Raw genomic sequence first — 27433 nt, forward strand, 5'->3', positions numbered from 1 at the left:
ATATGGCTTAAATCAGTGGTACCTGAGATTCTCTGTGTGGTAAGATCCTGAACACATTTGTCACAAACACACAGCTAAGGATAGCATAAAATCCCTCCTTTACCTTTAAAGGGTTAATCAGTTCCATTAACCTTGTTGGCACCTGACCAGAAGGACCAATGGGGAAAGAAGATACTTTCAAATCTTGGTGGGGGGCGGGGTGTTTGGGCTCTTTGTTCTCTCCAAGACAAAGAGAGAGACCAAGCAAGTAATCCAGCTCCTACTGAATGATACATCTAAAATTACAGAAATAGTAAGTAATAGCAAGGAAATGTGCTAGAGTATCTTTTGTTTTAGATTGTGAATTTTCCCTATGCTAAGAGGAAGGTTTATTCCTGTTTTTTGTAACTTTAAAGTTTTGCCTAGAGGGGAATCCTCTGTGTTTTTAAATCTTATTGCCCTGTAAAATTACCTTCCATCCTGATTTTACAGCGGTGCTTCTTTTACTTTTTTCTTTGTAATAAATTTCTGTTTTTCAGAATCTGATTGGGGTTTTTAGTGTCCTAAAAACCCAAGGGTCTGGTCTGTGCTCACCTTGTTTACTCGCAAGCCTCCCCAGGAAAGGGGGTGAAGAGGTTTGGGGGATATTTTGGGGAAACAGGAACTCCAAGTGGTCCTTTTCCTAAATCTTTGTCTAACTCACTTGGTGGTGGCAGCAATACCATCCAAGGACAAGGAAGGATTTGTGCCTTGGGGAAGTTTTTAATCTAAGCTGGTAGAGATAAGCTTAGTGGGTCTTTCATGCAGGTCCCAACATCTGTACCCTAGAGTTCAGAGTGGGGAGGGAATGCTGAGAGCATTGCTCTTTTAAACTTTCAACATTTACAGTGCAGTTTTATGGGCCGTATTTTAGCCTCACTGGGAGCAATTCTAGTGACATCATTGGCACATCACTGAATAACCAGCACTATTTCTTGTAGCAGGCTGGTTTTCAATGGATGTCACTCATCTAACTACTAAGTGAAATCTTAGCTTGTAAGATCTGACAAGAGTACAGCCTAATGTTCCTTTGTGATAATTAAGCAAACTACGGAAATCAACCTAATCAGGAGCCCTTAAAGAAAATATTCAGGGTCTTATTTTTCATCATTAGCTGAGGAAATCTGTTGTTTTTGCCTGAACAATCACTGCATTTGTGTACACATCAGGTATCTGGATGTACAAATCTTGATGGCAATTTGCATGTACAATTACCTGATGCATGCAAATATAATAATTGTATATGCATATTAGGCATACAGTTTCACAGCAAACTTATCTTAAAACAAACCCCATCATGTTAAGATTCTTATTTGTTAGTTCTTCTTCGAATAGCGCCTCTGCGGATGCTCCACTTCAGTGCGCTTGCACCCTGTCCCTTTGATCAGAGATTTTTGGTAGTAATGCCAATTTGGTCCACTCATGCACCCCACACATCCTCATGCCCCATGCAGTTCCTTCTCAACCACCTTTGGCCCAAGTTGGAGTCAACTGCGTGCCTGTTCTCTAATATTTAGCTTTTTCTCAGATTCCTTGTAATTCCTTACCTTATAGTGTTACAGTTGCTAGAACAATTGTTCGTTTTTGTTTTTTCGTTTCTTTCTTAAAAAAACCTTTTTATTCATAGAGATAGTTACATAGTTAGGAGATTTCCCTTTCTAGGGGTTAAATTTTCATTAGGTTTTCTCGAGAATGCCTGGGATTTGCCCAGGATTCAAGAGGTGCCTCTCCTGTCGTGAGGTTATTCCAATAAGTGACAGACTCTCCCAGTACCTCTGCTGTCTCATATCCCCAGCAAGTGGAGGATCTGTACTTCCTTCAAAGGGAGATCCCCCAAAAACAGAGAAATTAAGTTTAAACTCCTTATGATGGAGCAAGATTTACATCCAGCTTCAGATCTGGGAGAGAGTCCCCTCTGTACATAGACCTCCCAGTACAGCTAGTGCCCCATCCGCATCAATATCTCAGTCACCAGAGACCAGCAGAGAGGTAGGCAGTACCATGACACAGAGTACATTTATGGTGCCGAAGTCCTCATCTACATCTGCCTCTAAGCAAAAGTATGTGAGGAGGAAGTCTCCAAGAAGTTATCAGTCACCACCTCACAAGAAGACTACGGAGACATCAAGTCCTGAGAGGAGTTCTGTGCAAGATCTGAGTGAGGCCAGTACAGCAAAGGCAAACAGGAATCAGTCATCTAAGACAGACTCAGTACAGAGTTCAGATACCCATACCCAGAGGAGCAGAGACAGGCTTGAAAAAACCAAGTCCATCCCTGAACAACACTCACTACCAATAACCAGAAAGACTGCTCACCTATCTATGGTACCAAGGGAATCCTATGCCAAGTGCTTGGTGCCAGCTGCATTGTACTAAAGCCATCGTCCATGGTTTCCCACTTGTCCCAATCCTTGATACTGTCAGTACTGAAAGAATTCAAGTCCCTAAGGACCTGATAATATCTTCTGAGCCAGTATCTCCACTGTTAATAAGTGAAGGGAGTTTGGGGAGCCCTGTAAGATAGGGATGTGCTATTTTCCCCATTTTAAAGGTGGGGAACTAAGGCAGCTTGCCCAGGGTTACACAGGAAGTCTGTGCAAAAGCAGGAAATTGTATCAGGATCTCCCAAGTCCCGGTAAGCACCCTGGACTTCCTTTCTTTGACTGTAAGCATTTAATCACAGTTTGGAAAACTTCCAATAAACTGCTTTCATCAATTGAGGTTCCAATATTAAATCCCAAATCCAGACTTTAAGATTCAGCCTATTATGTTGAGAAATTAAATCATACAAGAAAGGAGTTTGGATTAGCAAAGGTAAGAGCAGACATAATTCTAAATGCTTATGGCTTTTTCCTTAATTTTAAATCATATTTTTCTCTGTTTCCAACTGCTGATCAGTACGTGACAGAACAATAGAAGAATCTCATCAGAACAGTTCCCTGAAACCTTTCGGGGCACACATGACCTGCATCACCATGTATATGTTCTCTTACATAATGGAAATAATGTTGCTATATAACTGAAATTCTGGCTCTACTGAATGAAACATGTTATTACAATAATAGCTTTCCAATAAAGGCACTTGATTTCCTTTTATCTTTACTGAAAAGGAAGAAAGAATACAGAAGCTATTCATTGATTTTTAATGAGGTGGTGTTTTATTCAACAGATTACAATCCAGTACACATCTCATGTGTCACGCATACATTCTTGGAATTTGCAGTTTTATGTCTTCCAACAAGATAATCTAAGAAACCTTTAGTCAACTAACTTACTGTAATTTGATAAATCAAGAGAACCTGTTGAGGGTTAACTCAGAGAAGCACGTTAAACTTGCTTTCAGGACGTGAGGGGACTATTATCTTGAGGAGGTGTCAAAGACTAGAGAAAAATTGAGAGAAATCTAGAACAGTAATCCGGACAGCATTGCATTAGTCAAATAGAGGAGCAAGAGGTAGAAATAGTTAGTTCTCACTTTGCTGAGAAAAGAGCAAGAAATGTAGGAGAAGAAAAGCACTGAGTAGATAGTCAGAGGTCAGTGGGAGTTTGAGTTAGAAAGGATTGCAGGTTTTTGCCCTATTACAGGATCTCTTTCAACCAAACAGATTTAAAATGTGTATTCAATTAAAGGATCATGAGACACTGCCTTCTCACACCTGGGGTGGCTGCAAACTAATTCTAGACCCAGAGGCCTGCACCAAAGACTATCTGTGCTCTACCCTGGCCAGAGGGCCAGAGACCCTTATAAACTGTTACTTGCGGTCTATCCCAGGCAGGAGGCTGTGGGCTAAAGACTGTTTGTGCTTCGCCCTTCCCAGAGGGCAAGAGCTTCCCCCATAGACTATTGATTACTGTCTGCCTGTAATGAGGCAGAGTGAGGGACCACTACAATTGTTGGAGAATTCAGGCATCATCCCACCCCTGAAACAAGGGGACAAGCCCAGAAAAGCAGCATATCAAATCCCCCCATGTGCCGGATGATAGAATGGGGAACTTTCCAACCAGGAAGGATGGAGGTCAAGAAGCTCACAGAGTGGCTCACCAAGTGCCAACAGCAGCAGTATGTGGTGCAGCTTGAGCAGCAGCAGCAACGCCTGCAACAGCAACTGATTCAAGAGCTGGGGGGTCCAACACCAGCACCAAGAATGGCAGTGCTTGCAGCAGCTGGCTGTGTTGGTACTGACACCCAGCAGCTCCAATCCTGGGGGAGCAGTGACCCCGACTAACACCATGGTGCTTGTGAGCCTGACAAAAATGGGTCCCAAAGGTGACCTGGAGGCCTTCCTCAGTTTCAGCTGAGTCTGGACCAGGGAATCTTGGGCATGTAAGCAGCCCCCAGGGCCAAGTGATGATCCTGTTAGACGTGGACGGAATTTGGATCTCCACCCTCGTGAACTCTGTGGACAGACTCTGGTATGTCAGGACCTTGTGAAGCCCCCAGACACGTAGTATGCTGCTGCTGTTGGCAGGGTTACACAGATCGCTATCCTCAGGCCTGGGTCACCTTGACTGTGAGGGGGGATATGAGGATTATGATAGTGGATCTGTCACCAAGGCTGGCCTAGCCCATCATCTTAGGTCGAGACTGGAGCAGCTTCTTGGGGGTCCTGCACACCATAAGCCTCGAGTCCCAACAGCCCCAGGGCATCTTTGTGGGGAGAGGTCCTGGAAGGGACAGACTGGGCACCCAGGAACCTCAACCCAAGCAACCAGCAATACCTCAAGGCTGACCAGGACCTTCCTGATGAAGGGGGTGATCGCAGGCCTCCCACTCATGATGAACCCCCTGGTTTAGGCTCAGACTTTAACCATGACTAGTGGGAGGACCCAAACCTCAGATGGGCCTATGAGCAGTTGGCTCATGTTGATGGGAAGATTATGGAACCCACCCCCCAGGAAATGCAGTATCACCGCTTCTAGTTGACTGGCAACTGCCTCTAGCGAGTCGATCATGACTCCCAGACCCAGGACATCCAGACCCAGCTGGTAGTCCCCCGATGCCACCGTCAGGCCATCTGGCAGCTTTCCCACACCATTCCCACGGCGGGACATCTGGGGCATGAGAAGACCTTAGCCCAGATCCTGATATGGTTCTTCTGGCCCAGGGTACACCAGGAGGTAAAGGGTTTTTTGTGACTTCTGTCCAGAGTGTCAACTCACAGCCCCATGAGGGGTACTGAAGGCTTCCCTTGTTCCCCTGCTGGTGATCGACACCCCCTATGAGAGAGTCGCAATGGACCTGGTAGGACCCCTCCTGAAGAAAGTCATGGGGTTCCAATATATCCTGACCATCCTCAACTACACCATCTGGTTTGAGGAGGCAATCCCCCTCCAGAAAGTCAAAGCAAAAACTGTGGTTACAGAATCTTTCCCTGGGTGTCTCTCCCCCAGGAAGTCCTGACAGACCAAGATACCAATTTCACCTCACAACTGTTCCAACAGGTCTGCGACCTGTTACGAATAAAAACGCTCCAAATGTCCGTGTATCACCCACAGACTGATGGGTTAGTAGAGCAGTTTAATCGAACCCTTAAAGAGAGGATGTTGAAGTTTCCGCCAGAAGATCTGTGCTACGGGAACCAGCTTATCCCTCCCCTATTACTAGCCATTAGAGAAATTCCCCAGTCCTCGAGAAAGCTGAAGATGTCAGGGAGGTTGCACAGAGTGTAAATCAGGGCAGAATTTTGATTCAGTGTATTTTGGTATAATTCATTATTATGTTCCTGCAAATGCCTGTGAGGCCAAGTAACTGCTAGGATGGAATTTTTCAGGTACATGAATATGTCATTACAGTAAAACAATCTGAAACAATGCTACTGTACTGTATTGTACTGAACATTGGGTGTGTAATAAGGGTGTATTCCCTTTCCAGATTGCTTTTTAGGCAAGTTGGTTTGAATGGACTTGTAAATATGAACGGACCCATGTTACTAAGATTGCCTCTTGAATTGAATCCAGAGTTAACCTTCTGCCAAACGTAGGGGGTTTAGTGTTCACAGCCCAATACCACTTTTACACTAGCCTGGCTCCGTTAAATTCAATAACGTGCAACTAGCATGGAACTGATGTGACAGTGGAGAATCACACCCACTGGGTTCTGGTTCAGCTCATTAAAGAAACTGGCTCACGATGCAGAAGTTCAGATCAGAATTTACCAATTAGTTTGCGCGGAGTTAGTTATAGTTCTCTCCCAACTGCATACATAAGTACTGTAGAACTGCTTCACCACTGCCTTGCATCTTGGGCACCCACTTATCCCAGTGCAAAGTGCATGTAAGATGCTCCCATATTAGAATGGCCATATATTATTCTGACATTGCACAGATGTGATAATTAAACAAAGTGTGAGTCAACGGAGGATAAATGCATTTATTTTCTGCTCAGCTGAAATTCTCAAGCTGGCTAGGTTTTTGTATGCCATTCTGAAGTCAGGTTTAAAAACACTGAGGTTTTTTTAGAAAAAAAGTTCTAACCACCAAGACATATACACTAGCCTCCCAAGTAACTTGACAATCATATTATACTTGTTCTTGTCCATTCCTGTCCCTCTGGGTAGTTGTCTTTTCTGTTCTTAATTTAGAGCTAGGCTCTGCCATTTTCACATTAAGTAATATCTTCTTTCACAAATAGCTCCATCAAGGCCTTTGACTTTAAACCCTTCTCTATAGAGAATGCACCTCTATTTGTTCTGTAAAGCCCCGTGTACACAATACTGGTTTCCCCCCAAAGTACAGAACTGTGCTACACGAGTTTCAATTGACTATTGTTGAACATTGCATAATAAAATTTAACTCTCTATCTTTTAAAAATGGCAGTGCAGTACCTTTGAGTGGTGGCATTGTTTCTGTTCTTTTTCCTTTAGATTTCAAACCTCAAAAAATCTTTGAATAAATACCCACTATTCTAGGAACCAGTACTACCAGGCATAATCATTTTTAAAATGTTATTCAGTCAGAGAAACACAATGAGTATCTTAAAAATGTCTCATTTTTTTCCCTCTTCCTAGAAATATGACTACATCATCAGCGATGTTATCCACTGGAAATGGGCCATTTGTAAAAATCACCAAAGCAGCTAACCAGAGCCTAATACTTACACCAAGGTAGGCATCAATGCATCTTTCTCACATTAAGGATCAAATTGATTATAGTGGTAAATAAAAATAAATATAATGTCTTGTTCTACTTTACTTTAGTTGAAATCCAGTGTGGTCTAGTATATAAGGCACTGCCCTGGGAGCCAGGAGACTTAGATTCTATTCCATCTCTGCCACTGACTTTGTGTGTGACCTGGGGCAAGTCATTTCGTGTCTCTGTTTCCCCTGCCATGTGTTGTGTATTGTAAGCTTTTGGGGCAGGGACTGTCTCTATCTGTTTGTATGTTACAATCTTGGTTAGGGCATCTAGGTGCTACTGTGATTACAATAATAAATAGTACTATTCTTGCATAGCATTTGTATCCGTAGATCTCAAAGTTTTTACATTAAGTATCATGAACCCCATTTTACAGATGGAGAATAAGGGGTCCAGAGAAGTGAGGTGACTTGGCCAATATCATCACTCAGATTGATGGCAAGAAAAGAAGAACCCAGATCTCTTAACCCAGTCCAGTGTCCTATCTTGTAGCCCACACTGCTTCTCATATTAAATATAAAATGTTAGGAAAATACTGAAAACTGGTGATTTGTGACCAGTCCATAACAAGAACAGAGAGCAATACAAATGTAATAGCCAGCTAGAAAAAAAAAAAAAAGCATGTCCTTCTCTTCCTGGTTGGCTATGTTTTAAGGCAAGTGGTAGTAACAAAAATAAAATGAGGCGTGTATAGTTCTTCTGGCTTTGTCTCCTTATCTTTCTTACGGAAATCAGCTCATTAAGCGAGGAGCTGTTCAGAATCATATCCTAGCCCCTAATCTCTTTTACCCTATTTCATATCTGATGTGACTTTGAAGGATTCCTATGGGTTTGGAATAACTGGGAGCTTTTCTTGACTCTAGACCCTGAATTTAATGGTTTTAAAGAATTATGTTCACAAGAGGTGCCAGTGCTTTAGGCACACCTATAAAAGGAGAGGTGCTTGCCATTGACTAGCAAGACAGTTCACACCTCAGTTAAAACAATGCCTTAAAGGAGCTAAGAAAGCTTAGTAGTCCTATCACATTAACAGTTACATTTTCCTGGAACCTTGATGGATGCACTGACACAGAAAATCACCATATAATTGCTCAGTTGCTTAGACTGGATTGAAGATGGGATGCATCAATAGTATTGTAGGCTTCACTTATGAGCCATATTGCACAGTAGTAAAGCTATAGAGAATATTTAATTTGCTGCAGAGTTTTCTTTTTCCCTGCTGGGAGCTGATTGATACATTTTCTGTTCTAATTCTATTCTGTTAATACCAAATATTTATCAGTCTCACTGGTGGTGGGGGAAAAAAACATCTTAGAGTAATGGAGGATCATTAAAAGCTATTTTTCTTTTTTTAATAAAATGTATGTCTAAACAAGCGTTGCCATGAGAGATCTTAAAGAGCAGCCTATGATTTAAAGGTGTCTTCTATTACTATCAGTTAGACACTAAAGAATGAGGAGAACAAGAGGAAAAGGAAGAAGACTGTTCATCTTAACTGCATTCCTACTGCAGAAAGAGATTTCTTTTCTGTTTATCATCTGAACTCCTGATAAGGGTCACTGTATTGTGGTGATACCATTATACCCTCATGTTGTTTCACAGAAGTTGTAATGTTACAGAATGAGAGGACGATTAGACAGTGTTTTTCTTTTAGTAAAATAAACTAATAATAATAAAAGTCAACTGATAATCAATACATGAAGGCCAGATCCCACACTGCATTTAGTCCTTACTCAGTCAAAACTCCCTTTGAAGGTCGTAGGAGTTTTGACTGATTAAGGATAGTAAAATATGACCCAGAGATGAAACCACTGTTCACATCCGGGACACAAAGGGAATTTATTTACTGACAGAAGGATAACATTTGCATTGGGCCAGATCCTAGCCCTAGAAGCACTGGTGGGGCTTAACACGAAGCAGCTCTGTGGCATGGCAGGCTCCACAGCCAGAGATGGGTTAGGGATTTGGGGGGCCCTGGGCCAGAGCAAGTGGGGGCCCCTCTCCAACCCCTTCCTCCTGCAGTTCCCCCTCCCCCCACTGCTCCTACCAGGGAAATGGGGTAGGGGCGTGGGGGCTTCCCCCCCCCCCCCAAACTCCTGGTGGGAAGCTGGGTCAGGGTTATGGGGCTTCCCCCACTAACCAGCTGGAGCACCAGGAGGGCAGGAGGAACGGTGCAAGCAGCCATCAAAGTCATCCACCACCACCGCAGGAGTTGCTGCCAGCCCAGCTTCTATATACAGTGTGACAAGTGGTCCTTTTGGAGGTCACGCAGGGGAAGCAGTCAGCATGCACCAGGCCTCCCTGACATTTCAGTGGATTAGAACTGGACAAATAATTGATTTTTCTGGCTCATTGGCAGCTCTGAAACATTGAAAAACAATTTTGGTTTGAATCGAACCAAAATAAAAATTCTGAAAAATTTTGGTAAATTGAAAATGTCAAGAGATGTTTCATTCTGTGTCAAACAGAACATTTCATTTGACCCAAAATAAAATGTATTGTTTCCTTTCCAGATGCTTTTAAAAATAATAGCAAAGGAAATGAACGGCTAGATTCACCAAATGTGGGAATGAGGGGAAGGGAAAGAGCTGGTGCTGCCTATCTTATAACCTTTATCCCAGTGATTAGGGTGCTTACACAGGATGTGGGAGACCCAGGTTCATTCTCCCCCTCTGCCGGATGTAAAAAAGAGATTTGAACGCAGCTCTCCAACATTGCAGGAGTGTAACCCTAGCCACTGGACTGTAGCGTATGCCGCCGTGGGGCTGTTTCAGTCTCTCCTATTGAAGCTGTTCTATTGGTTAGGGCACTTTTCTGCAATGTGGGAGACCCAAGTTCAAATCCCTTCTCCATATCAGGTACGGTGGGGCAATTGGATTCAGTTGAATGCCTTAAACACTGGCTAAAAGTTATTAGGGTGGTGGCACCGCCTTCTCTCTGTCCATTTTGCGAATCGCACCAAATCCCAAATCATTGTTTTGGCCAAAAGCATTTGGCAAATTTGTTTCAAAATCAGGAATACTTTCAGGCTGGTCCAAACTGCATGTTTTGGCTAATAAACCATTCAACTGAAAATTTTCATCCAGCTCTAAGGGGAATGGATCCTCCTCAGCTACCCAGCTGGCATCAATAGGAATGACAAATGGGATGAACAGTCCAAAGCCAGTCTCCAGACTGACAGCTCCAACATGAAGTAAAGGTGGAGGCCCACTAGCTTGAAGTCCCTCTGATCATGGCAAACAGAGGGTGTCAGCAGTGTAAGAAATACCTCAGTGAGTTGCCACTCCTACCCATAGCTCCCTGCTATAGATTAAAGAGTGGGAGATGCTAGATGTTGTATCACCATCATAGAAGGCATGGGCCCTGTCCAGATGAGCTAATGTTCTATCCCACCTCCCGCTGGACCTGCATAAGGAGTGGGCTGCATTAGTTCCTGCACCCTCTGCAGCTCCATGGAATCCATGTAAGGCAGTTTGGTGGAGATGGAGCTCCTATGCAAAAGTTCCCAGTTACTGTGCAATCCTGCTGGGAGCAGGTGTGTTCCCTGCCCTACCCTTTCCTGTGCCATGTTATTTACCCTTCCTGCCAGATGGCCCAATGTACAGCTGGTTTACAAGGGCTTATGAGTTTTCAATGGGAGTTTGAGTAAAGACTGAAGAATTTGGCTTCAATGGTGTAAACCACATCCTTGGGGTTATATGTAAGACTGAAAATAGGAGATATTTGCAATGTGAAAACTATACAGTGATTCTGGATTACAATATGAGAGTGTATGTTATTGTATAATAGGGAAATGTTGATAGCTACATTTATACAATCATGCTATATTACTCTGTATACATTTAAAAAACAAACTGTGCATTAAACTAGTCCTCCAGTGATATTCTTTCCCGGTATATTTTTGTATATATCAAATTTAATTGGTGGCACAGGCACTGTCCCCAGTGTTCAGATTCATTACAAGCTATAAAGATAATCTTAAAACCTCTGGGTGTCAGAAATGCTTGAGTAGTTTTGATCTGTGGCCTTGTGCTCTTCAGGCTTCTGGCTTTATGTCTCTTCTAAATAATTCCTAAGCCTTTATATGTGTCTATATATATTCTACAGTGCAGTGTTATCTCCATGAAAGCTAAACTGATATCAGACTAATATATATATTTTTTTAATTCTTTGGTTACACTGATCTCTAGTGGCAAGTTCCTGAAAACACCTAAGAAGGCAGCAAAAAATCCATAGTGAATTCAGTTTGTATTGGATTCAGAATTTTAGCAGATGACATTTCCCACCTAAAGACTAAGCTACTTTTATTTCTATAATACACTGTTTTTAATCAAATGTACAGCAAAGGAGAAATTATACGTGCAATATCCATTTAAGCATTGGGCAGTACAGGCAAATTATTGCATATTAACACCATGGTTTTCCTTTAGAATAAGGAAACAAAACAGAAGAAGTTTTGTAGTGATTCTAAACTGCACTTAAACATACTCATGTAATGTCACCTGGCGTGCAGATACCTGTGTTTTTAACAACTGTGCTTTCATTCTAGCAAACAGTGTCTCAGTAATCTGGTGATTTATCTACAATGCAACAATAAACGTAAGTAAATATTTCATAAGAAACTTCCACTTAAAAAATAAAATTGTTAGGTCCATAAACTTCATGTATATTGTTTGAAAGATTTTGGCAGTGAAATATAAACTGTATTTTCATATAAACCATGAAGCAGGAACATTTACTATCTTCAGTTGTTTGCATACAATGGGTGCAAACAAAAAGAAGATATCCACCACCCCCTCCTCCCACCCTCCCACCCCCCTGAACTTTAGGGAAGATCAGATCCTGTTCCAGACTGGAACTTTGTATCTTGGGCACATCTTGAAATATGGCATAAATTAATTTCAGACCTCCCCTCCCCTTTCAAATTTCAGCTTGTGGAAAACGACTCATAACTCAGGAGATCAGTGCAAGGATTGTAGGTGGAAGTGATGCCAAAGAAGGAGCCTGGCCTTGGGTAGTCTCACTGTTTTTTAATGAAAAACCTATATGTGGAGCTTCCCTCATCAGTGATGAATGGCTAGTCTCAGCAGCGCACTGTGTATATGGGTAATGTTTACTTTCTCCTTAAGTTAATACATATACCATGTTGGCACTCCCAAATGTTCATGTATAATGAAGGAAAGATGCTCGTTCATAAAGCTGGGTTACGGAATGGCCCTGACCTGTCAATCAGATACGCATGGGGCAACACTGCTAGCCACATAGGGTATGTCTACACTGTGATAAAAGACCTGCGGCATTGGTCTGCTCACTTGGACTCACAGGGCTCAGGCTGCGGGGCTATAAAATTTCAATGTAGGCATTCAGCCTTGGGCTGTAGCACAGACTCTGAGACCCCGCAAGGGGAGAAGGTCTCAGAGCCTAGGCTCCAGCCCAAGCCTGAAAGTCTGCACTGAAATTTTTAGACCCTCAACCTGGGCCCTGCTGACATGGGCTCTGTGACTTGGTACTGCAGGTTTTTTATTGCACTGTAAACAAACCCATAGAGTCCCACTGAAGTCAATAGGAACCACATATTCACAGGGATCTCCCCTTATGTATCCTATGAAAGAGAATAGATGTGGTTGCCTTTGATAGCAGGGAACTGAACTCATTGACCAGGAGGTACTTCCAATCCTATATTGTAATGTTCTGATGGATCTGACTACGGAATCGGGGCTTACATTTATGGTTTTAATAATATTCTGTTATTTTTGCCTCAGTAAAATGACTTTTTCATGCTAGAATAATGTTGTTTTGCCAAATTAATTGTTTATTTTCAAAGTTGAAAAAGAATTATTCAGTGGTCTGAAGGCCTATCAGATAAATTATTCAGATTAGGTACTTGAAAATCATACCCAATAACAAAACTGTTCAAATGGAGAATAGCCAGAGTCAATAGAAAGTATGAGGAAAAATTAATGTAGGGGACTTGAGACAGTTCTGTAGGATTTTTCAAATACGTAATCTCTCTTTCTCTCTGTCCCATCCCCCAATGTATACTATTGTGGTGAAAACTCATATACAGCAGGGACCCAGTTTTATAAAAATGACATGACCACTGAAGTCTGCACCAGACTAGGGAAAAACCTGAAATTAGTGATAGGTATAGTTAACAACCCAGCTCATCATTTAATTATTATGTACTGAATTATTCATTCACCTAATAAGAGATGGAGTCCAGCTCACAGCTCCTGGAGTTTTTAGTAGCCCCACATTTCAATGACTCCAGTAAGGAGTCACTGAAATCAAGAGACACTTTTTTGAAAATGGAAGGTAGTATACATTAAATATATGATACCTCATCAAGCATTTGCAGTTTATCCGTAATTAGTTGGGTGTCTTCATTACTCACTCAGAGCTTTCCCAATGGTGTGAGAGTAAAGAATGACATCGTATCTCATAAAGGTAAATTTAGTATTGCCTGTGTAATTATGACTCTCTGCCGTACACTGTGAGAGACTGATCAAGATTTACACTACTCTATACAATTGGAATGAATCTCAATTTGTCTGAATAGATGTGTTAATCAACTCAAGTAGTCTCTATGGTGCACTACCCAGAATGTGAGGAGATGAGGTATATTTTAAAATATTTCCTACAATATGTCACCATTATGTCTACAATTAAAGTGCTGTAGAGAGGACCAAGAATAGGAAAACATAGTGTTTAAAAAATCATGGAAGAGCTATCACTATTGTAAGTAAGTAAAATCCATTTATTTATGTCTGAATATTGGTGACATGGCAGAATTTACTGAAGCCTTCTCTATCTATTGCTACCTATGAACACTTAGCAGATGATTTCCCAATAATCTGCTACACACCATCTATTCATCTCCTCAGTTATCATACCCTTTTACAATGACTTGCCACCATTCCTTTTGTGATAACTGTCTCAAAGTTATTTCCATCTCTGTGCCTGATGTGACCAAAGTACATAAGTTTGTGCCGGTTGATTTCTGACAACAGAGTCTGCTTCTCTCCAGCAATGTTCCGAACATAAACATTCCTCATCTTTTCCATCCAGGAGATATGCAAAAGTCTTTGCCAGCACCACATTTCAAAGGCTTCAGTTTTCTTCTTGTCAGAAGCCTTAATTTCCCACAATTCACATCCGTAGGTTGCTATTGAGAAAATTAAGTTTTTCACCAGTTGAAACTTTGTACGTTTTAAGAGTCTATGTTTTTTTTTCCAAATTTTTGTTAGGGGGTCATTGCAGAGCAAACCATTCCTACATTTCTTCCAATTTCTTTAGAACAGCCTCCTTGGTTGGATATGTATGATCCCAGATAACTGAAATCATTTACTATCTCTACATCTTGAGCATTAATTGAGGTGTTTGCTTGCATCTTGTTTTTGTTAATCGTGTAGATGTACATGAATTTTATTTTCACCATATTCAGAGAGAGTCCGTATTCATCACTGTTTTTTTACAGACACCAATATTTGTTGCATTTCAATCACAATAGAGAACTGAAGGAAATCTGGGTGCTCAGCTTCAACCAGGCTCATAAGTATTTATATGGTTTGTAAATCAGTTCATTCAGTGGACATTTGATGATTCAAAACAACTTCAGCTATAAAGCAGGTCTCTAACTAAAGTACATCCTTTACAGCTTAACAATAAATACAGATTGTAGAAGAACAAACTTGTCATTTTTTTTTTCATTTAAATGCTGTGTTTCTATTATGTTCAGATAGTCTTAACTTCTGATTTTCTAGATTTTTTTTTTCAGCTGTAGGTTAAAAAAAATTTAAAAATCAGATTTCTAATGGTATGTCTACTCTGCAATCAGGTACGATCTTTGATCTAGCTAGCCTGAGTAACAATAGCCGTGAAGGTGTGACAGCATGGGACTAGTCTTGTCCACCCTGAACCCTGGATACATACTCAAGAAGCCACTGTCCATGCTACAGTGGTTTCACTGCTATTGTAACTTGAGCTAGCTTTGAGCTAGCTAAATTAAAGCTAGTTTTGGTATGTCTATATGTGATGCAATCACACCTCCCAGTTGCAGTGTAGACATACCCTCAGTCTACCATCCCCAAGGTATTTCATGCTCATAATTTTCTGTCTGAGGGATGATTATTAATTGCATGGGAATTTTTAATTCCAGCTGTTTAAAGGGTCATAATAATTAATGATTCTTCAATAATTGTACTATTGTCCAAGCAACTCGGTATAAATGTATTATTGGCTTAATACCAAAAATGAACTGATGATTCTGTGATACTAAACTTTAGGCCACTAGTGCTGTCAGAAAACCGTAGGCAATTTCAAATGATACTATGCTACTCCACTTAATCTGAAAAAATATACCAAGTGTGTGTATATATATTATATATATTCTTGAGGGGATTAAAGATTAATACAAATTATACATGGCAATTTGTTCAAGTCCTTCATTTGATCATAAATAATTGTGAATATTCATTGCAATCTCTAGGAGGAATTTAATACCATCTCAGTGGAAAGGAGTGCTCGGCTTGCATACCACTTTGAATCTCACATATCCTCAGACAGTAATTCAAAAGATCGATCAAATTGTCATAAATCCTCATTATAACAAGCGCACAAAAGATAGTGACATTGCTATGATGCATCTTCAATTCAAAGTGAATTATACAGGTAGGATTGTTGATCTTCTCTTATACATTTATTTACTCTGTATGAATTAATTTGAGCTAGCTCCAAGTGGACTAGTCAACCTGACTTTACTCAGTAATGACAGGTTTATGGGATACTTGGACTTGTCCTTATAAATTAGATATAACCTTGGGAAAACCAATCCTGCACTTGTTGGACATTTTGCCTGAGCAAGGAAGAGAGGGTTTGGATCAATGTGCATTTTGGTAACTGACATCACAAAAACCAGAATACTGGAATCAAGTTGAAAATAATTATTTCTCTTTCACAGATTACATACAGCCTATTTGCTTACCAGAAGCAAGTCAACAGTTTTTGCCAGGAATTAATTGCTCTGTTGCTGGCTGGGGTAGAACTACAAATCAAGGTGAGTCACCACACTTTTAAAAATACCACACAAAATAAGGAAGAAAACTTTGTTTGCTGTCAGAGATGTATTTTTTACTTTACATTTTAAAGACTTCAAGTGATGGGAAATCTACCACATCGCTTGGGAAGTTGTTCCAATGGCTAATTTCCCTCCCTGTTAACAAAGTATGTCTTATTTCCAGTTTGATTTCCATTATCATGTTTCTGATTGTGTGCACACAATAGAAATCAATGTGAGCTGCCTGTACATATTTGTGGGCAGGATTTGTATGTAATAGTAATATCTGCCTCTAAAATAGCATCTTTCATCAGTATTTCTCAAAGTGGTTTACAAAGGAAGTATTGTTATAATAATTTTGCAAGTGGGGAAACTGAGTCACAGAGTGGTGAGATGACTTGCACAATATCACCCAGCAGTTGAGTGGCAAAGCCACATCTAGAACGAAGGTAAACTGAGTACCAGTCCAGTGCTCTCTTTATTCAGCCACCTTCTGTGACATTAAAGATCTCGAAAAAGGTCATATACTGTGACTGATTTTTTGCCATTCACTATAATGGAGTACTCTTCATATGGAAAAAAATGTCCATCATTTCCTTGTTTTTGTAGATTTAAGGCTGAAATCCTGCTTTTCACTTCATTCCATCTTGCCTAAGCAACAGAGGATGCAGAGAGAGATAAAATTCAGATCCAGATTTTGAACATCCCTGCCTTCAGGAGCATTTGGGTGCAAGAAGTTGGTTCCAGTCCTTCTCTAGAGGAAGGCCATTTTCATAAAATCTGATTGTTCAGTTTGGATGAGCACCAGGCAGTTCATATGCCATACCACAAGCTCGTCAGAAGTGGGGGAAAGAAAAGGGGACGTCTGCTGTTGAGAAACTTCAGCGAAGGAGGGCTGTTTATCTAAATTTTTTAAAATTAAAAAAATATTTAGGCTCATTTTAGACAAAAGGCTGAAATTTAGGCCCAGTGTTAACATTTCTGGGGTTGTTGCCTGTTCTTAACGAAGATCCCATATTGTCATGGCTGGGTTGTGGGCAGCCAGACCTAGTAGCCAGAGCCAGAGTCACTAGACAGGAATCAGGGTCAGAAGACAAACTGGAGGTCAGAACCATGAATCACATGACAGGAAATCAAGCCAGAGGAGCAGGAGGGCACACAGTCCAGAACAGGGTGGAGCCCAGCTGTTTCCTGTGCCTGTTGCTGGACCAGCAGGCCAATCAGCTGCTCTGGGATGCCACCAAAAGTACTGCAAGGGCAGAGCTTCAAACTGGGGCTGGGCTTCTTGGATCCCAGGTAAGCGAGCCTTAGCAGGCTGCTGATGGAGGGCTGGAATATGGCTGTTCCTATAAACCAGGGATCATAGAATCATAGAATATCAGGGTTGGAAGGGACCTCAGGAGGTCATCTAGTCCAACCCCCTGCTCAAAGCAGGACCGATCCCCAATTAAATCATCCCAGCCAGGGCTTTGTCAAGCCTGACCTTAAAAACTTCTAAGGCAGGAGATTCCACCACCTCCCTAGGTAACGCATTCCAGTGTTTCACCACTCTCCTAGTGAAAAAGTTTTTCCTAATATCCAACCTAAATCTCCCCCACTGCAACTTGAGACCATTACTCCTTGTTCTGTCATCTGCTACCACTGAGAACAGTCTAGAGCCATCCTCTTTGGAACCCCCTTTCAGGTAGTTGAAAGTAGCTATCAAATCCCCCCTCATTCTTCTCTTCCGTAGACTAAACATCCCCAGTTCCCTCAGCCTCTCCTCATAACTCATGTGTTCCAGTCCCCTAATCGTTTTTGTTGCCCTCCGCTGGACTCTTTCCAATTTTTCCACATCCTTCTTGTAGTGTGGGGCCCAAAACTGGACACAGTACTCCAGATGAGGCCTCACCAGTGTCGAATAGAGGGGAACGATCACGTCCCTCAATCTGCTGGCAATGCCCCTACTTATACATCCCAAAATGCCATTGGCCTTCTTGGCAACAAGGGCACACTGTTGACTCATATCCGGCTTCTCGTCCCCTGTAGCCCCTAGGTCCTTTTCTGAAGAATCCACTGTAACCCCTAGGTCAAGGCCAATGGGGCTGCAGGAAGCGGCAGCCAGGACATCCCTCGGCCCACGCCGCTTCCCGCAGCCCCCATTGGCCTAGGATGGTAAACTGCGGCCAGTGGGTGCTGCGATCGGCCGAACCTGCGGTTGCGGCAGGTAAACAAACTGGCCCGGCCCACCAGGGGGCTTAATCTTTGGCACACAGCCCGCCAGGGTGCCAGTCCTTGCTATAAACCTTGGAAACCCAGGTTTATGACTTGTGGGCCATGACACATACATGCTGCCATGCCCAATCCAGCCACATCAATGACAGAGAATTCTCACATACATGTTTTCGGTGGCAAACATTTTAAAATGTCCCAAATGATTATTTTAAAATTTAAAATTTGCCAAAATTTCAGCCTGCAACCAATTTTTATGTTCCTTACATAACCCACCCAAAATAAAAATTGCCATTTAAAAATGAACACACCCTGAAATGTATTTATACTGTACTTCATAATAAAGCAGATTTCCACTTTTCAGAGATTGTTATTGCAGATGGAGCCAAATTCTGTCCTGAGACAAAGGAGGTAGCACAGGGGAATCTGATGGCAGAATGTGGCTATAGGATATTATTATTACTGGTAAAGATGCATGCAGAGGAAAGAAAGCAGCTTGACTGTTAGAGCCTAGGCTGAATTTCCAGAGCTGAGAATTTACATTTTCATTTGTAAATCAATCCTATTGATCTGGTGTCACAGAGCAATAAACATGGAACAACTCTGCCATTTTTGCTGAGCTACTTTCAGAGTACAATTGCGCCATAAAACTGTGGTTAATAATTAATAACATACATTAGTGTAAGGGGTTCAAATGACCAACTGAAAATCATACAATGTACTCAAAGAATCTGGATAGTCAAAGCCACATTTTTAATTAATCCTTAGATCCATGCATCATAATATTCATTCATTTTAGTGGTCTTCATTAAGTTATTTGAAAAACAAAATTTAGTGGTGATCCCTATTATAAAAGCTCAGGATGTCATTCACTACTGTTTACTCAAGAATAACTCCAATGACTGAGGAGTAAGGGGGGCCTAGTGCACAACACACTGGACTGGGACTCAGGAGATGGGTATTCAAATCCTAGCTCAGCCTTATTTCAATTTGTGATCTTGGGCAAGTCACATAATATACCCTGCCTCAGTTCCCCGTCTGTAAAATAGAGTTAATATACTCTACCTCACAGAGGATAAAATCTATTAATGATAGTGAGCCAGGGCCTTTTAAGTTCCTAGATACATTTTAGTGAGGTATAAACTGAAGTAATGACGTGGCAACCCAGGCCCTCGATAGTGCTGTGTAATGAAAGTGAAATTTCTGAATCACTAAGAATAATGGCTGTTGTTTATGCTATGCATTTTGATCAGTTTGGTTGTGTATACTCTCTATTTTGATCAGGTTCCACTGCAAACATATTGCAAGAAGCAGAGGTCCCTCTTATAACAAATGAGAAATGCCAACAACAGATGCCAGAATATAGTATTACAGAGAATATGATGTGTGCAGGCTATGATGAAGGAGGAATAGATTCCTGTCAGGTAAGTAAAAACAACCCATTTGCATTGCTAATATTATATTCCTTCTAATTACTGAACAGCTCACTGGTTGGTCCTCTGATCATTAAAAACTAGCCACTCGCTGTCAGAATATAATTTCTACTCAGAGCCTTACATATTTCATACTGTAACAAGATACATGCTTCAAAGATTACAAGCTCATATATTTTAAGGTCCGAAGGAACCTTTCTGATATTAAAAAACCCCACTACAGAGCGATATGGGGTGTTGGAAGTGCCACATGTTGAACTTCACACAGTTTCTGGTCAGCAATCTCCTCAGGAGGAAGAGATGTTTGTGGGTGGAAATGTGAGGTGTGAAGCTTAAATACCAAGCTGATACAAGCCTAAGAAAGACTTTGGCTGGATGGATGGAGAGCAGCAAGGGGGCATTACCTTCAAGCATTTAGACCCCATGGATCCTCAAGAAATGGAAGCTCCAACAACTTGCAGGGGCTGCCCTTCTCTGTGACAAGACAACACTGTTAGAATCATGAATCGTAGAATATCAGGGTTGGAAGGGACCTCAGGAGGTCATCTAGTCCAACCCCCTGCTCAAAGCAGGACCAATCCCCAACTAAATTGCTCTCTTATGATCTTCCTGCCCTCTAGCAGCATAGCTTCCTAAGGAGCCATTGTCCACCCCAGCTCAGCCTACAATGCACTCCCTCTCTATGGGAAGGCAGGCAGCACTGAATTCTGTGTCTAGCTTCCACTTAGTTCTGCTTGAACTCTTAGTTCTAGCGGCATGAACTCTCTGTTTTTGCTGACAGTTTTCATCACATTCTAATGGGAGCATGCTACGTAATGTGGTTCTCACTGGATCTACACTGTGCTGCTTCTGGCTTGTGCCCCATAACTGCAAGACTAGACCAAATGCAGTTGCCTTTAGGGAGTTACAGCAGACTCCCAGAAAAAAGGAGGTCATACTGCATTGGCTCCACTCCACAGTCCTTAAGCTTGTGAGGCTTTCCCTACCTGTTTTGCTTTTATTTGTTTCCCCTTATGCCGCACTGAAGAGGGAAGAGCGGGGCCTTAATACTATACAGAGTGCAACAAATCAGTGTTGTAATCAATGACCAAAGAACCATGAATTAGGAAGGATGTAGCAAGTGCAGACAGCCTGTAGGCTGCTGACAAAGTGAGAGAGCTTCTGCAGCTGCTCTTCAGCCTTTGAGAGAGAGATTTTATTCCCCCAGACCTTTTTCAGAAGTCCCCGGTGCAAACCCCACTTCTACAGGATTTGTGCAGGGTAAGAGGATATAACCTAAAGTTGATAAGTAAAACAATTAATGCAAAGGGTTCTACTATGCTTCATGGTTGATACAGTTCATGACTAACAGGTGTCTAAGAGCTTAAGATCACACATTATGTTAAAAAATTTAGTAAATAGTGTTCTCTTTTGAGTATTTCTCCATGTGGTTCCCCTTCTGGGCACATCAGGAGCATGTGCACCAAAACTGGGATACACACAGGCAAAACAGCTTGAAGATCCAAAGTTACTTTAAGATCAAGAGCAGTTCTTTTTTTAACTCTTGAATTTCAATATTGCAGGGAGATTCAGGAGGGTCCCTGATGAGTCAAGACAATAACAGGTGTTTTTTGGCAGGTGTGACATCCTTTGGCTATCAATGTGCATTGCCCCAGCGTCCTGGAGTGTACGTTCGAGTCACACAATTTGTGGACTGGATAAAACAATTCATACGTTAGCTTGATTTAAAAAACAAAAATAGAATGTAAAGGCAAATACTAAGCAAGATTATAATATACCACATAGCATTCAAAGCTACTGGTGAGAGAAACTGAATAAAATCCTGTCATTCAAAATGAGATTTAGACATAACCAAACTTTTGGGAGGAAAACATTAAATATTAAGAAACTCTATCATATCAGAAAGCAATATTTCAAAACAGCCCCAGTTGTCTCTTTTTGCCACTGGTTCTTACTACTTTACATTGACAGCTCTATGAGATATTGTTTTACTATTTGTCCACCTTACAGACATATTACTGAACAAATACCAATGCCCAGTACATTATGGAAACCTGAACAAAGATTTAGAAGGAGTAAAATCTGTGATTTGCACAGGATACACTATTTATTAAGTAACAGCTATATAAATTATTAATCCCAGGCCAAACATTTGAACAGTTTTTCAGGGTTTTTATGCTTTTCTTCCCAATATTCATTCCCATTTCAATGCATAGGGAATGTTATTTAATAATCCCCATTCATCAAAATGGGGCTGTACCCTAACTGTTTATGAGATCATGAGAGTTCCTTTGTTCCTATTACGAGCAGTTCTGGAATATGTTTTATACATGGAGATGGTGTGCAAATCAATCTAGCTGCTTTGTAATGGCTAAACTGACCTGGAGCCAATTTTTTTCCCTGGTGTCACTCTTTTGGAATTAATGAAGTTACACCAGGGATGAACAGAGTACCGTTTTTTATGATTATTTCTGGCAAACATCCTGGAAATTACTGCTAAGTTATCTAATTATAGACAGACAGTTGTGCACACAAAAAACAAACTCTTCTGTTATAAACTGTAATGCTCTTAAAAGCATAGAATATCAGGGTTGGAAGGGACCTCAGGAGGTCATCTAGTCCAACCCCCTGCTCAAAGCAGGACCAATCCCCAATTTTTGCCCCAGATCCCAAATGGCCCCCTCAAGGATTGAACTCACAATCCTGGGTTTACAGGCCAATGCTCAAACCACTGAGCTATCCCTCCCCCAACAACAAGCATCTAACAACAAGCATCCTCAGACAATTTTGCAAGGAAAATAAACATGCCACTCAAGTTGCTGCTTGGTATATCACATGTTTACTTTCAGTCATCAATACAAGGGACTTTAAAAGAACGTTTTGGATTGTTTTGTTTTAACAATTAGGGTGAATCACCCACTAGAGGACTTCAATTGTGTAAAATATTAAATAGCCTGACTGCTTTAATTTCTTGGGTTCTTTTCAAAATAAGATTTTTTTTCTAAATGTAAACATAAATAACTGTGTACTCACAATGTGTGTATGTTTGTATCTAATGATGTAATCATTCTAGTACAATATGACATGTTCCATTTGTTTCTGCTTAGTGCCTGCTATAGAACAATTAAAATCTAATTAATTCCATGGTGTTACGTAAAAGTCTAAAAGAATTGTAATTATTTGTGTAGACACATGTAATGATGCCCATTGCCTAGATGCTTTCCATCACTGAGTACAGCTATTAACAAGGGCAATCAAATCTTCAGAATAAGAGTCTCGTAGACCTCATCCCTCTCTCCCCCAACTCCTTGCTATTAACCTGAAGTAACACTAGGCCTTACTCAGTCTGGCCTTATACTGTGCCTGGAATCTTGCCAGACAATCAACCTGATCCTCTGTTGCCCCCACCTTGTGACATCATTTACGTCAGTCTAAAGTGCTGCCATTCTGATTTGACTGTAGCAGACCACAAAAGGAAGGTGTGAGAGGTGTGGGCTCTCCAGTGAAAAGGGCCTGTGGCCCACTCTGGAATGTCTTGCTGTACAAGGTGATCCAGCAAGAGTGACCGAGTAGATCCTACCCCTGTCCCCCGACCAGGACAAAATGACTGTGAAAGATCACAACCGATACTATGAATTGCACCAAGAAGCAAATAGATAATCAGTGCATAGCAGTAGGATTATAACAGCTCACCTTACCCATAGTGGACGCACAGATTTCCATGCTGGTTGAAGTTTCACAATCCTTTTTAAAGGCAGTCTCAAACCAAGTGCATGGCATTAATCTAGCTTTGGGATTACAAAACCATGAATTGCTGTGACCATGATATGAAAGAATGTAATGCCAAGGAGTCTCTTCTCCCATCAATAGAAAATTCAGAACTTTAGCACCAACAGACATTACCAGCATAAATCCTTGCACCTCTGTGGGAGAATAGCTGCCCAAAATGGACTTAAAAATATATGCAGAAGAACAATTTCTCTCTCTCATTGCTAAAGTACAAGCCATTGCTATCCCTTCGGTTGTGAATCAATCATTAAGATGATGTGGGAAAAAACTGTTAATGTCAAAGTCAAAAACTCCAGCTTTTCCAACTAATAGTGGAACGTTTTTTCCACATTCCGATTCTACTTTTCTTCTTTCTAATGAAATGCAGCCCCTGAGACGCACAGGGCATTCTATACCAAGTTCAAAGTTTGATGTGAGTGAAGCAATTATTAAAATGTTTTAAAAAATTTTATTCCTAGTTAAAATCATGTGAAATAAATTTGCAATTAGTAAAAAAAAAAATTAAGGTGTTGATTCTTACTGTCGATTTTTCTAAGGTCCTTATATTCAGTGGAAGATGCACGTTCAGAAAGTTAATCACTGGTGTAATTTACAATGGACAGTACTATGTGTCGTGTTACCATAAATGCTGTAAGTTTTACTCCATTAATGATTTATAACAGCCAGATCATTAGAGGCCCTGGTTGCGGGAAAACTTGCTTGCCAGAAACATTGCAACATGTTTCTATTTTTTCATTGCAGTTTTGAATTCCAAATGCAAGCAGCAGATACTCTGATGCACATACAGTACCCCTTAAAATAACAGATAAAGCCTTTAAATCATATTGTGTCCCTACTACCTTTAAATATGCAAGCAACATAGACTGTTTTAGACAAAATCTCAGGTCATTTTGCATGCTCTTGGAAGCTGTGAAAAAGGCAGAAATGGAAGATACAGGCCTGAGCAGGCTCACATTGCTGAGATGCTAACTGATTCAAGGAACTGGTAGGACAGTATTCTTTTGGAGCTGTGGCTGGTGCTTCTGGCAAATGGCCAGGGCAATTAAGGAGGAGTGAGAAGGCACTTCTATAGGGGGTGACATAAGTTTTCAAACATCTAGCCTCAGAACAATAGAATCCTTACTCTTTCTCTTCTCTTCTTCTGCTGTGGCTGTTTCTCTGCCCTCTGCCTCTTTGTGAAGACAAAAGAGGCTGGAGAGGGCTGAGCAGAATGGAATGTGACACAGTAAGTCAACTCCTATATCTAACCTCCCCTCCTCAATTCTGACCAGCTTAGACCGCAGAGGTGATGGATATCTAGAACTGCTTGACTTTTGATGGCATCTCCTCTGTTAACTATGGAAAATACCATATAATTACCAATAGTCTCACTGCAGGATTCTAAGGGTGACAGCACTTCTGTCTAGGGAAACCTTGGGAACTATTGGTATCGCCCAATTGCTACGCACTCTCTTTGCAAATGAAAAAGTGGTTCTTCTCTCTCCCCCATGGCTTCACAACTGGTCCTTCACTTCCTGCACCACCCGCTGCCCTCCCCCTCTGTGAGCTCCAAAGAGTTAACTTTAAAAATAAAAAATAAAATACAGAGAAAAGAGAACAGTATTTATACACATATGGGATTTGTGTATATGATGCATAAAAGTATCATCCCTGTAAAAGAAGGCATTCTGGGAGCTTTGAGAGTTACAGGTTTCCCTAAGGAAACAATTTCCTTTCAGAGACTCAGGCCCATGTAAGGAGTCTCATGAGCCACTCCAAGAATCTGAATCCTGGCCAAGCGCTGAATCCTGACCAGGTGCTGGTCCACTGCGTCATTGTTTATTTTTGCACTATTTGTATTTATGTATAATTTTATTTGCTTCTAAATGATTTTTCAAGTTCCTTTAGCCCTTTTGTCTGGAGTTATGGAATGTCTTGAGACAGGGTTTATGGAAACACATCGTCTCCCCAATCCAGTCTATACAGATGAATAACAAACTTGTGACTATTGGGACAAAATATCCCTGTTACCACTACGTCCACAGTCTAAGGGACCCTTTTTCTGAGATACAGGGGCCTGAAGGCCTTCGCATACCAAAGTGTTAGCTGTTGATTCCCTCTCCTCCTTGCCCCTTCAACACAGTTTTTCAGACTTATTGTTGCTGCTAAATGCCCAACATTCCCCATTACTCATTACCCTGTGGGCCAAAGAACTTGAAAGGAAAAGGTACTTGCATTCTCCAAACCTCCATGTGGAAACTCCTCCTCGGACACCAACATTGTGTTGATCCCAATAGATATTGGTATGTCCTTAAGTGGTCACTTCAAGCAGAGAGAAATGCAAAGTAGTGAGACCATTTGGGACTTATTAAATCTTCATTCTCCCCAACATCACCACCCCATTTTCTTCAATAAGTTGTTCTTTCTTTGAAATCTTGCATGTCTTTCTAAATATTGTTTATAACACGCATCCTCAGGGAAGACATCTCTCTCTTCTTCTGTGTTAGCTGGGTTCAGCTGTCTTTCAGGTAAGTAGGAAGTATGAACTCTGAGGTCATGTAGGATCATGCTTTCTTTGTTATAATAATTAAAGATAAAAGTCAAGTAATGGATGGGGAGAAAGTGAAACCAGGAGAGAGGTTCCAAGAGATGGGGAAGACTATCAACAAGTGGGAGGATGTATAAATAACACTAGGAAGGGAAATAATGATCTGAATTGTAAAAGAGGGTTGTTATCCAGAAAAGGAAGTAAGCACAACCCATGGAATAATGCTAATTCTGATGTCGAGTGTCCGAATGTCTTCACATGTGCACTAGCAATTGTGAGGTTATTGTGGGCTTTTCGTTTTTCTTTATCATAAGAGCAGTCAATGAAAAACTTACCTCTGAACTTTAAGAAACAAAATTTAACAGATGACCCAACTGTTTTTCTAAATTCTGGTTCAAATTAACAGACAACACCATATTTATGAGGGACAAAGATAATTGGTGTGAAACCAAGGACAAAATAAAAAAGCATGGACATTAATGTCATTAAAAATGCCTAAAAGTACACAATTTAAAGATACTAACACCATCAGAGTTATTCCTAAACTCCTATTTAGGTATCACCATGGCATATGAGGAGAAAGCAATTTTCATGTAATATCGATATTAATATATCAATGTTACTTAAAAATATGTGTTTTCCTGTGTGATCCTAAAATGCATTATTACTTGCAAAAGCTATTAGCTCCTGTTTTTTATAAACTTTTGACTTTCATTTTAAGCATAATTTTTATATAAAATATTCACTGACATCTCAGACTGTATACTGCAGTGATACTTATCATTTTTGTCTTTTCAAAGGAAACAAAAATTAATAGTATAGCTATTAAAGGCTGCATTTAAATCATACCTTATGATTGGCAGAATGATTTATGTCGACTCTGGAGAAATGTATCAAAAAGATAGGGCCATCCGCTAACAAAGTGTACTCATTATGCAGCATCAAGTGATTTTCCTGAATACTTGAATTTTGCCACTGCAGATCAATTTCACAGCATTGGAAACTGTCTCTGAGCTACAGGATAAAAATAAATTCTGTGCCTAAAGAATCAAGAGCAGTCTTGAAAAATGTGCAAATAAATAACTGAGCAATCCATTTATATCAAATATTTATGCAAAGATAAATTATTTTGTTACACTGTAAATTTATGTCCATTCAATTTACAGTACACCAACTAAAGTGGAATGTATGAGGGACTACAAGAAACAAAAATGTAATGATTACTACAAACAATTTTAAAACTGACACATATTGTAGATATTTCCGC

At 40.8% G+C, this 27433-nt stretch overlaps 1 protein-coding gene across 1 annotated transcript in view; it reads left to right on the top strand.

Moving 5' to 3' along the window:
• Nucleotides 1-21568, top strand: part of TMPRSS15 (transmembrane serine protease 15) — an 84249-nt gene extending 62681 nt beyond the window's left edge. The window contains exons 21-27 of the mRNA XM_074945810.1: nt 7025-7120; nt 11701-11750; nt 12083-12257; nt 15640-15821; nt 16111-16206; nt 19702-19841; nt 21413-21568. Coding sequence (XP_074801911.1) covers nt 7025-7120; nt 11701-11750; nt 12083-12257; nt 15640-15821; nt 16111-16206; nt 19702-19841; nt 21413-21568 — 895 coding nt within the window. The remainder of the gene's footprint in view (nt 1-7024; nt 7121-11700; nt 11751-12082; nt 12258-15639; nt 15822-16110; nt 16207-19701; nt 19842-21412) is intronic.
• The last annotated feature ends 5865 nt before the right edge of the window (nt 21569-27433 follow it).

The sequence above is a fragment of the Natator depressus genome, chromosome 1 (assembly GCF_965152275.1).
Source record: "Natator depressus isolate rNatDep1 chromosome 1, rNatDep2.hap1, whole genome shotgun sequence".
Lineage (NCBI taxonomy): Eukaryota > Metazoa > Chordata > Testudines > Cheloniidae > Natator > Natator depressus.